Here is a 12,379-nt window from a genome sequence, read left to right as displayed (position 1 = left end):
AGAGAAGCTGGCATGACAGGGGGGGGGGGGGGGGGGGGGGAGTAGGTCAGGTCAGAAGGCAGCCATTAGAGTGGAGTATGGGAATATGCTGTGCTCAGCAAAGCGTTCTATCACTCGGTGGGTAGCTTGACCACATTTTGTTGTTGCTAATGATGAAAGGCAGTCAGCACTTTGGTAGAGGATGTTGTTCCTGCTCAGATTGATAACGAGTAATGGGAGGGCTCTCCTTTGTGGCTAGCTGATGAGAGCAGATGGAGAATATGGAGCTGATGTGGATTCTGTGCAAGGAATTATTTCTCATTACAGATGCACCATCCACACGTGGCTACACTGCATGGGAGAGAGTTTTTAGTGCACAAGGAAAGGCAGATATCAAAGTGAAGGTTGAGCTTTATCTATACAAATATTTTTATGGAGTTATCAGAGAGGTGCAGGTCAATGTCCAGGATGCAGCATGCCATGCTGAAGAGCGTTAGGTGAAATCAAAATGAGAGAAACTGTTGACACTATGGAGGAATGAGGCCAGAGTGCCTTGGCCTGGATCCACATCACAAAGATGTCAATGGACGTGAACCAGACAAGGAGTTTACAAACTTGGATAATTGGAAAGGATTATTCGAGATGGACTTTAAGTAGGTTAGCACAGGAGTACGCCAAGTGTGTACCAATGGAAGTGCCGAAGATTTGTTTGTATATAATCCCTCAAATGAGAAATAATTGTGGCTAAGGGTATTGTTCATCAAGTGTGTAACAAATGATGTAGTGAGTTGGAGTTGAGAGAATTTGTGAGGGGTAGTGCCAACTGAGGCCAGGCCATGGGCATGGAGGGGGGTTACGTTTACTGGAATGTGTTATTATTAGTGATAAGCAAGGATCCAAGTGGTAATAGAATGAGGACAGTGGGGAGGTAATGAAGGAAGTAGCCCATGTTCTTGATAAAGGATGTTAGACTATGTGCACTGGGTCAGATGTTTTAGTCAACAAGGGCTTCCTGTGGAAGCACAGAAACTTGGTGCTTTGGTGCTTCTAGGATAGTTACGTTTATGAAATTTAGGATCAAATAGAAAGGGCATGTGGATGTGGTAGATGAAATAAGGAAGGAGACTGACACTGAGGAGAGCTGCTGGAAAGGATTTGAGTAGGAGTTGGATGTCATGGTAGACTTTTGGGATAGAATTGCTGTGGCAGGACTTGCAGGCAGAAGAGTCACGCAGTTGGCAGGCATTTTGTGTCAGGTTACTGTAGTGGATGCTCTACCTACAGGGAGGGTGATACAATCTGGGATGGCTGTTATTTCCATCACCTTGAGGTATGTGTTCTTGGAAATGGACCTTGGGGAGAGGAAGGCATTTCTAGAAGGTAGCCTGGGTAGTGGTTTTTTAGTCTATCTTCCACCTTTAAGGTCTCAGGTTTTTAAATTGCATCCAGTGCAGTCACTAACAATCAATCTTTCCTTTTCATCCTTACCAATAAGTCTCCGCTCACCCAGGGTTCTGGGTGATATTTCTGAAGCCTCCCCATTTCTTAAACCTTGACAGTTCTTTTCTTTCATCTCTCGTCTTTCTTCTTCAACCATTCTGCCACAAAAAGGAACAACTGGCTCCAAAAGTTTCATGTTTACTTAACCTTTATACACTCCTGGAAATTGAAATAAGAACACCGTGAATTCATTGTCCCAGGAAGGGGAAACTTTATTGACACATTCCTGGGGTCAGATACATCACATGATCACACTGACAGAACCACAGGGCAACAGAGCATGCACAATGTCGGCACTAGTACAGTGTATATCCACCTTTCGCAGCAATGCAGGCTGCTATTCTCCCATGGAGACGATCGTAGAGATGCTGGATGTAGTCCTGTGGAATGGCTTGCCATGCCATTTCCATCTGGCGCCTCAGTTGGACCAGCGTTCGTGCTGGACGTGCAGACCGGGTGAGACGACGCTTCATCCAGTCCCAAACATGCTCAATGGGGGACAGATCCGGAGATCTTGCTGGCCAGGGTAGTTGACTTACACCTTCTAGAGCACGTTGGGTGGCACGGGATACATGCGGACGTGCATTGTCCTGTTGGAACAGCAAGTTCCCTTGCCGGTCTAGGAATGGTAGAACGATGGGTTCGATGACGGTTTGGATGTACCGTGCACTATTCAGTGTCCCCTCGACGATCACTAGTGGTGTACGGCCAGTGTAGGAGATCGCTCCCCACACCATGATGCCGGGTGTTGGCCATGTGTGCCTCGGTCATATGCAGTCCTGATTGTGGCGCTCACCTGCACGGCGCCAAACACACATATGACCATCATTGGCACCAAGGCAGAAGCGACTCTCATCGCTGAAGACGACACGTCTCCATTCATCCCTCCATTCACGCCTGTCGCGACACCACTGGAGGCGGGCTGCACGATGTTGGGGCGTGAGCGGAAGACGGCCTAACGGTGTGCGGGACCGTAGCCCAGCTTCATGGAGACGGTTGCGAATGGTCCTCGCCGATACCCCAGGAGCAACAGTGTCCCTAATTTGCTGGGAAGTGGCGGTGCGGTCCCCTACGGCACTGCGTAGGATCCTACGGTCTTGGCGTGCATCCGTGCGTCGCTGCGGTCCGGTCCCAGGTCGACGGGCATGTGCACCTTCCACCGACCACTGGCGACAACATCGATGTACTGTGGAGACCTCACGCCCCACGTGTTGAGCAATTCGGCGGTACGTCCACCCGGCCTCCCGCATGCCCACTATACGCCCTCGCTCAAAGTCCGTCAACTGCACATACGGTTCACGTCCACGCTGTCGCGGCATGCTACCAGTGTTAAAGACTGCGATGGAGCTCCATATGCCACGGCAAACTGGCTGACACTGACGGCGGCGGTGCACAAATGCTGCGCAGCTAGCGCCATTCAACGGCCAACACCGCGGTTCCTGGTGTGTCCGCTGTGCCGTGCGTGTGATCATTGCTTGTACAGCCCTCTCGCAGTGTCCGGAGTAAGTATGGTGGGTCTGACACACCGGTGTAAATGTGTTCTTTTTTCCATTTCCAGGAGTGTATATGTTTTCTTCTGCCATTACTTGCAAGTACATATTTTATCCATCCGATCATGTTATTTTTTATTTATTTGAATATAAGTGTTTTATGTTTGCTCTGTTGATAGGTTCCACATCATAATATTTATTGTGAATTTGATCTATGGAACAACTAACTGACTAACTAGAAAGGATAGTATACCATCCATTCACCTGGTAACATGTACAACACACATGTATTCCAACTGCATTTCATTCATCAGTACCTCTTCCGTTTAAGTTTCCACCACTAAGCTACTTCACTGTTTTCCTGTCTCTTCTAATAATTCCTAAGATGTGTCTCTGCATCACTTATTTAACAAACCTTAGTTTTAGAATCATTTTTGCATTTAAATACCAAGTATTACTGACATACGTCAAAACTGATCATACGCTTTCCTTTTCAGATACATTACAAGTTCTAAAAACCCAAACTTATTTCACTGAAGGCATTCCATGCCACATCATTAGGCAATCTAGCAAGTCATTCTTTTCAGCTGTCCATAAACATAAAATATCATTAATTGATTCTATGACTTGATTGTTAATTTGTGTTGCATTCTCTGTTTTGATTATAAGTTTGTGAGGTGTTATTCTAACCAATTTTTGGGCCTACTTCCACACTCACTCTCCTCAATTCTTCTGTTTCCATTAAAAGCAAACAGTATATCATCATCAACATTAAGGTAATTCAGATACATTTCATTAACTTGTATTTATTTTTTATGAAACCAGAACAAAGAGGTGCAATTAAAACACCAGAGACATAAAGCTCATTACATGTGACCTCCTTGAAACAATTGCAGAAGTAATAGATGATAGAAATAGGTACACCTTGCCTAACAACTGATCTTCCTGGTAAAGCTACAAGATTTGTTGGCATAAACAGTGTTATGTGAGTGCTGATTATTGATCTAATGTAACAGATATATAAAAAAACCAAAATTTATGTAAAATTGTGATCAAAATTTGATATGAACTATATAATCTCACAATAACCAGCATACCTAGTGGCATATTGGCTGAATACCATGTCTGTTAAGTATTTTGTACTTGGAGCAGACAAAGATTCAGATAGTAATCATGTTGTATGGCAAGTCAAAATTTCTAGTTATGAATGCTCTCTCAGATTCTGTATGTCAAATAATTTGAAGTGCAGTAGAACATTACACTCTTCACCACAGTATTGATTGTGAATAAATAAATAATAATACATCTATATCTATAATCTGCAAACTGCCATGAGGTTCATGGCAGAGGGAATGTCCCATTGTATCAGTTATTTGGGTTTCTTCTTGTTACATTCATGTGCAGAGCACAGAAAGAATGATTGATTAAATGCCTCTGCATGCACAGTAATTATTCTATTGTAATCTTATCATGATCCCTATGTTAGCAATATGAAGGGGACTGTAATATATTCCTAGAGTTAGCATTTAAAGCCAGTTCTTGATGCCAGTTCTTGATGCTTTGTTAGTAGACTTTTTCGGGATAGTTTACATCTGTCTTGAAGATTCTTCCATGTCAGTTCCTTCACCATCTCTCTGACACTCTCCCATGGGCCACACAAACCTGTAACCATTCATGCTGATCTTCTCTATATATGTTCAACATCCCCTGTTAGTCTTATTTGGTGTGAGTCCCAAGCACTTGTGCAATATTCTACAACTGATTGCTTGAGTGATTTATAAGCAATCTCCTTTGTAGACTGATTGCACTTTTCCAGTATTCTACCAGTAAACATAAGTCTCTTATCTGCTTTACTCACAACTGAGCCTCTGTGGCCATTCAATTTCATATCCCTACAGAGTGTTACACATTTCATATCCATACAAAGTGTTACACCCAGTATTTGTATGAGTTGGCTGATTCCAACAGTGACTCACTGATATTATTGTAATAGGATACTATATCTTTTCTTTCTGTGAAGTACACAATTTCTACATTTCCGGATATCTAAAGCAAGTTGTCAAACTTTGCACCACTTTGAAATCTTGTTAAGGTCTGACTGAATATTTAGTAGCTTCTTTCAGATAGTCCTTCACTATAGATAATGACATCATCTGCAAAAAGTCTTAGGTTACTATTAATATTGTCTGCAAGGTCATTGACATGCAAGATGAACAGCAAGGGGTCCAATGCACTTCCCTGGGGTACATCTCAAAGTTAACTTCTACATCTGATGATGACTCTCCATCCAAGATAACATACTATGTCCTCCCTACCAAAAACTCCTCAATTCAGTCACAAATTTCACTTGATACCCCATGTGACTGTACTTTTGACAAATTCCATAGGTGAGGTACTGAGTCAAATGTTTTTCAGAAATCAAGAAATGCTGCATCTGACTGCCTTGATCCATAGCTTTCAGTATGCCCTCTGAGAAAAGTACGAGTTGGGTTGACAGTAGTTTCATGGATCACTTCTATAACCCTTCTTGTAGATGTGTGTGACCAAAGCTGGTTGCACCCTGTTCCCTCAATGGCTGCTGGAATATCCTTTTCAACACGTTGAATGAGGCCCTCAGGCATACACACTGAGTGCACCTGGTGTCCTTTCCTGTTCCTTCTTGCCATTTACCTATGGGTACGATCATTCACCACCAAGGGCCTTGCCACAGTGGTAACACTGGTTCCAATAAGATCACCGAAGCTAAGTGCTGTCGGGCTGGGCTAGCACTTGGATGGGTGACCATCCGGTCTGTCGATCGCTGTTGGCAAGCAGGGAGCACTCAGCACTTGTGAGGCAACCATTTGAACTGCTGACATTTAATAAACCCTTATCCTATTGCATTTGGCTCTTCTTGACACTGGACAAAACAGGTTTCTCCAAAATAGGTGAAGTGGGTCCCACTGACTCAGTTTCAGTTTCAATGAAAGACAGCACCTCAAACTTTTTGGTTGCGGGGATCGGTACAACACCTTGAGTCCTCCCGGGTCCCTGTCCACCCTGTACAGGATGCCTACATCTACCATCGACATGCCACTCATAGTCAAGATGAGTAATGACAGAACCTGTACATTCTGCGGGGGAGAGGATGATATTAATAACCCCTACTGAGTTTGAATGAGAACCAGCCCAGCCTAAAAAGACTGACAATTCTAATGATGCTTATTCTTAAAACACACACAAGACAGTATAAAACAAAACAGTGTTGTCCAGAGCAATCATGGTAAATCATCGAACAGATCGTACATGTAACTTTAGTGGAAACAGAAGATTATGCATAGACTCTCACAAGCATGTCACCACAAGCATTCACTCATTTATACAGTACAAAAATTTACAATGAAGAAGCAAACAGCTTCAGAATAACTAAAAAACTAATGACTTTGAAAAATTATTTTATATTATTGCCTCTAAGACCAAGCTACTTTTGTGCAATGTGGTTTGTGAAATATGACAATCTTTTAGTCAAACTGAAATATTTGATGTGCAATATATTATGGCAGCAGCAAAATATATTAATGGCAAAGATATTAAAGCAATTACTGATTTTAGTAGGGCAAGTTGGAGTCACTATGAACTACTATTCCATCACAATTTTATTGTTTCACATATTGTCTGAAGACATCAAATTTCAGCAACAAGTAGACATGGGACATTCATCGTTGGACAATAATTACATACTGAACACACTTAATTGCTCCTGATGTGTCTGTATACTTTCAGTAATTATTGTTTAATGGTAAGTGGTTACGGTTCTGTAATTCTAGTGACCTTTTTTTATGGCAAGAGTAGCACTGCATTGATTTCATCTTCTTGCATATTAGATAGGAGTATATACTTTGCCACCAATCAGAAAATCTGTTTACAGGCTATTTATTAAATTTGGAACCATGGACCTTGCCGTTGGTGGGGAGGCTTGTGTGCCTCAGCGATACAGATGCCCGTACCATAGGTGCAACCACAATGGAGGGGTATCTGTTGAGAGGCCAGACAAATGTGTGGTTCCTGAAGAGGGGCAGCAGCCTTTTCAGTAGTTGCAGGGGCAACGGTCTGGATGATTGACTGATCTGGCCTTGTAACACTAACCAAAACGGCCTTGCTGTGATGGTACTGCGAATGGCTGCAAGCAAGGGGAAACTACAGCCGTAATTTTTCCTGAGGGCATGCAGCTTTACTGTATGGTTAAATGATGATGGCGTCCTGTTGGGTAAAACATTCCAGAGGTAAAATACTCCCCCATTCGGATCTCCGGGCGGGGACTACTCAGGAGGACGTCATTATCAGGAGAAAGAAAACTGGTGTCCTATGGATCGGAGTATGGAATGTCAGATCCCTTAATCGGGCAGGTAGGTAAGAAAATTTAAAAAGGGAAATGGATAGGTTAAAGTTAGATATACTGGGAATTAGTGAAGTTTGGTGGAGGGAGGAACAAGACTTTTGGTCACGTGAATACAGGGTTATAAATACAAAATCAAATGGGGGTAATGCAGGAGTAGGTTTAATAATGAATTAAAAAATAGGAGTGTGGGTAAGCTACTAGAAACAGCATAGTGAACGCATTCTTGTGGCCAAGATAGACACGAAGCCCACACCTCCTATAACAGTACAAGTTTATATGCCTACTAGCTCTGCAGATGATGAAGAAATTGATGAAATGTATGATGAGATAAAAGAAATTATTCAGGTAGTGAAGGGAGATGAAAATTTAATAGTCATGGGTGACTGGAATTCGAGAATAGGAAAAGAGAGAGAAGGAAACATACTAGATGAATATGGATTGGGGGAAAGAAATGAAAGAGGAAGCCGTCTGGTAGAATTTTGCACAGAGCATAACTTCATCATAGCTAACACTTGGTTCAAGAATCATAAAAGAAGGTTGTACACATGGAAGAATCCTGGAAATACTAGAATGTATCAGATAGATTATATAATGGTAAGACAGAGATTTAGGAACCAGGTTTTAAATTGTAAGACATTTCCAGGGGCAGGTGTGGACTCTGACCACAATCTATTGGTTGGTTATGAGCTGTAGATTAAAACTGAAGAAACTACAAAAAGGTTGGAATTTAAGGAGGTGGGATCTGGACAAACTGATTAAACCAGAGGTTGTACAGAGTTTCAGGGAGAGCATAAGGGAACAATTATCACAAATGGGGGAAAGAAATACAGTAGAAGAAGAATGAGTAGCTCTGAGGGATGAAGTAGTGAAGGCAGCAGAGGATCAAGTAGGTAAAAAGACGAGGGCTAGTAGAAATCCTTGGGTAACAGAAGAAATATTGAATTTAATTGATGAAAGGAGAAAATATAAAAATGCAGTAAATGAAGCAGGCAAAAAGGAATACAAACGTCTCAAAAATGAGATCGACAGGAAGTGCAAAATGGCTAAGCAGGGATGGCTAGAGGACAAATGTAAGGATGTAGAGGCTTATCTCACTAGGGGTAAGATAGATACTGCCTACAGGAAAATTAAAGAGACCTTTGGAGAAAAGAGAACCAGTTGTATGAATATCAAGAGCTCAGATGGAAACCCAGTTCTAAGCAACAAAGGGAAAGCAGAAAGGTGGAGGGAGTATATAGAGGGCCTACACAAGGGCAATGTACTTGAGGACAATATTATGGAAATGGAAGAGGATGTAGATGAAAATGAAATGGGAGATACGATTCTGTGTGAAGACTTTGACACAGCACTGAAAGACCTAAGTCGAAACAAGGCCCCGGGAGTAGACAACATTCCATTAGAAGTACTGACAGCCTTGGGAGAGCCAGTCCTGACAAATCTCTACCATCTGGTGAGCAAGATGTATGAGACAGGCGAAATACCCTCAGACTTCAATATAATAATTCCAATCCCAAAGAAAGCAGGTGTTGATAGATGTGAAAATTACCAAACTATCAGTTTAATAAGCCACAGCTGCAAAATACTAACGCGAATTCTTTACAGACGAATGGAAAAACTAGTAGAGGCCAACCTTGGGGAAGATCAGTTCGGATTCCGTAGAAATATTGGAACACGTGAGGCTATACTGACCCTATGGCTTATGTTAGAAGCTAGATTAAGAAAAAGCAAACCTATGTTTCTAGCATTTGTAGACTTAGAGAAAGCTTTTGACAATGTTGACTGGAACTGGAATACTTTCTTTTCAAGTTCTGAAGGTGGCAGGGGTAAAATACAGGGAGCGAAAGGCTATTTACAATCTGTACAGAAACCAAATGGCAGTTATGAATCGAGGGACATGAAAGAAAAGCAGTGGTTGGGAAGGGAGTGAGACAGGGGTGTAGCCTCTCCCCGATGTTATTCAATCTGTATATTGAGCAAGCAGCAAAGGAAACAAAAGAAAAATTTGGAATATGTATTAAAATCCATGGAGAAGAAATAAAAACTTTTAGGTTCGCCGATGACATTGTAATTCTGTCAGAGACAGCAAAGGACTTGGAAGAGCATTTGAACGAAATGGACAGTGTCTTGAAAGGAGGATATAAGATGAACATCAACAAAAGCAAAACGAGGATAATGGAATGTAGTCAAATCAAGTTGGGTGATGCTGAGGGAATTAGATTAGGAAATGAGGCACTTAAAGTAGTAAAGGAGTTTTGCTATTTGGGGAGCAAAATAACTGATGACAGTCGAAGTAGAGAGGATATAAAATGTAGACTGGCAATGGCAAGAAAAGCATTTCTGAAGAAGAGAAATTTGTTAACATCGAGTATAGATTTAACTGTCAGGAAGTTGTTTCTGAAAGTATTTGTATGGAGTGTAGCCATGTATGGAAGTGAAACATGGATGATAAATAGTTTGGACAAGAAGAGAATAGAAGCTTTTGAAATGTGGTGCTACAGAAGAATGCTGAAGATTAGATGGGTAGATCACATAACTAATGAGGTGGTATTGAATACAATTGGGGAGAAGAGGAGTTTGTGGCACAACCTGACAAGAAGAAGGGACCGGTTGGTAGGCATCAAGGGATCACAAATTTAGCATTGGAGGGCAGTGTGGAGGGAAAAAATCGTAGAGGGAGATCAAGAGATGTATACACTAAGCAGATTCAGAAGGACGTAGGTTGCAGTACTTACTGGGAGATGAAAAAGCTTGCACAGAATACAGTAGCATGGAGAGCTGCATCAAACCAGTCTGAGGACTGAAGACCACAACAACATTAAAATTTTGTGTTCTTGAATAACAGACACCTTTCTGGGCCACAGTATGTGACTTTAAATCTTTAGGTAGAGTTTTCTTGTTTCTAACAACAATATTAGAAAAAGGATAGACTGCTATGCACTGTAAAGATGACCCCAGACAGGTGCAATGAAAAGACTGTTACACATTTTAATTTTTGGTCAGAGTCTTCTTTGGCAAAGAAAATATACACACATTCACGCAAGCAAGCATACATAATGCGTATGTGACTACAACCACCAGCAGTCCTGACAGGAAATCTGGCAGTGGTATCGGTAATGTATGTATGAGGTGTGCTTGTTTGTGTGTATGTGTATGTGTGTGTGCGTGTGTGTGTGTGTGTGTGTGTGTGTGTGTGTTTTCTTTACTGAAGAAGGCTTTAGCTGAAAGTGTGATGTGCAACAGCCAATTTGTTGCGCCTGTCTGTAACGTAATGTGTCATCTCATGGTGAGCAGCAATCTATCCTCTTCCTAATATTGTTGATAATCCAGCCTGGAGTTACTTGTTTCTAATGCTCACTGGATGAATTGAGCTGATGGTTTGAAAAAGACATACAGTATTAATGAAATATTGAATTAAGGGATAAAAATATTGAGAAGTGAAGTTCTTCCTAAGGTTTCAGTAGACTGGCAGACCATCTTGTGAATTAATAGTGCTCTTATCTGAATCCTTCTATGAAATACTTTCTTTACAATTCTTGGAACAGTAATGAATCCATTCATTTTTCATGTATCACCTGCTGCATTATGTCTCTTGTGATACAAATTAAAAACCATTACTGACTATTTTAAATGCAAAATAGAAGGTGATATTAGGGAAGTTTGAATGTTTGCCTATGGTGTTTGCTAGACACATCATTGCATTGGAAGTTATACTGTTCACAGATGTCTGAGATTATGGGTGAACACAAATATGAAAAATAGAAAAACAGTAATAATTGGAAGCAGTACAATGGTGTACGGCCTACAATGAAACAGTCACGTACTCTCACTTCAGAAATGATTATACATGAATATAAAACCAGATAATTCAGAGAAAAATTGTATACAGACGTTTAAAAAAAAAAGGAAGACATGACGACTAGGAAGTTGCAGTATAACTTTATTTTATTTAAATGTGTGTGAATTCATAAGGGACCAAATTGCTGAGGTCATCAGTCCCTAGACTTACACACTACTTAAACTAACTTATGCTAAGAACAACACACACACACACCCATGCCCGATGGAGGACTCAAGCCTCCAGCAGGAGGGGCTGTGCAATTTGTGAGATGGCGCCTCTATCCACATGGCTACTCCATGCGGCTACTTTATTTAACATCAAGTTCTGATATAAATATATCAACTGGCTAATTATGATGAGCTATTGTCACCATGTGCCATGAACCATTAAACATTATAATAAATTGCTGAAAATGTTAAGAGTTGCAAGTAGTTCTGTACGTTGCTATTTTAATGAAAAATCAAGATCTGCTAACCTTAAATGGAATGTCTTCATACTCCTCCAAGAACATGTGAAGCTGTGAAATGCAAATACGGAGGTCTCCATCAGTGAACTCATATGGTATGTTGAAACCAAGAGGTCCAAACTTACGTCTCTCTAGGCATACACCATGGAAGAGACACAGTGAGAAAAGAAGCCATTTGAAAATAGGCACTTTTACTCCATCAGAGCTTATGTAGCCTGCCATTTCTGTGACTTGATTGCTGTATGCACGAATCATGTTTGCCTGAAAATGTAAATTCGTTGAAATAATTAAACATGCATTTATTTATTATAACTGTCTAAAATATATTTATGTACCTATAAAATATCTGGCCAATTATGGAATGAAACTTACAAATAAAGAAGAGATTACATGATGGAGAAATGTATCCACAGCAGAGGCAGAAACCTATTTAGATTTGGCATGGTTCTGAACTATAGAAAGATCTTGATCACCCAATAGTTTATTAAGCATTGTGCATTTCAAATTTTCACCGTCAGACTGAAGTTATGGAATTAACAATAACAAATTAGGAAATTAACAATAACAAATATGTACATAATAACATATCTATGCAACTTGTTATCCCACATACAGAATTTTCAATTAATATCATACTTACACTTACATCAAACTTTAGTAGAAAGCTCACAAAAGAGAGCACATAGACTGAATATAATATAGATCTCATTAGGCATATTTTACAGTGC

The 12,379-nt window shown here is 40.8% G+C and overlaps 1 protein-coding gene across 1 annotated transcript in view; it reads right to left on the bottom strand.

Moving 5' to 3' along the window:
* The window catches only part of LOC126417029 (dynein axonemal heavy chain 1-like), a gene marked incomplete at its 3' end in the record, with an annotated part of 951,942 nt that overhangs the window by 65,001 nt on the left and 874,562 nt on the right, over window positions 1-12,379 (bottom strand). Inside the window, exon 58 of the mRNA XM_050084920.1 lies at window positions 11,661-11,912. Within this exon, the coding sequence (XP_049940877.1) occupies window positions 11,661-11,912 (252 nt within the window). The remainder of the gene's footprint in view (window positions 1-11,660; window positions 11,913-12,379) is intronic.

The sequence above is a fragment of the Schistocerca serialis genome, chromosome 8 (genome assembly GCF_023864345.2).
Source record: "Schistocerca serialis cubense isolate TAMUIC-IGC-003099 chromosome 8, iqSchSeri2.2, whole genome shotgun sequence".
Lineage (NCBI taxonomy): Eukaryota > Metazoa > Arthropoda > Insecta > Orthoptera > Acrididae > Schistocerca > Schistocerca serialis.
This window is presented reverse-complemented; position numbering and strand designations above follow the sequence as displayed.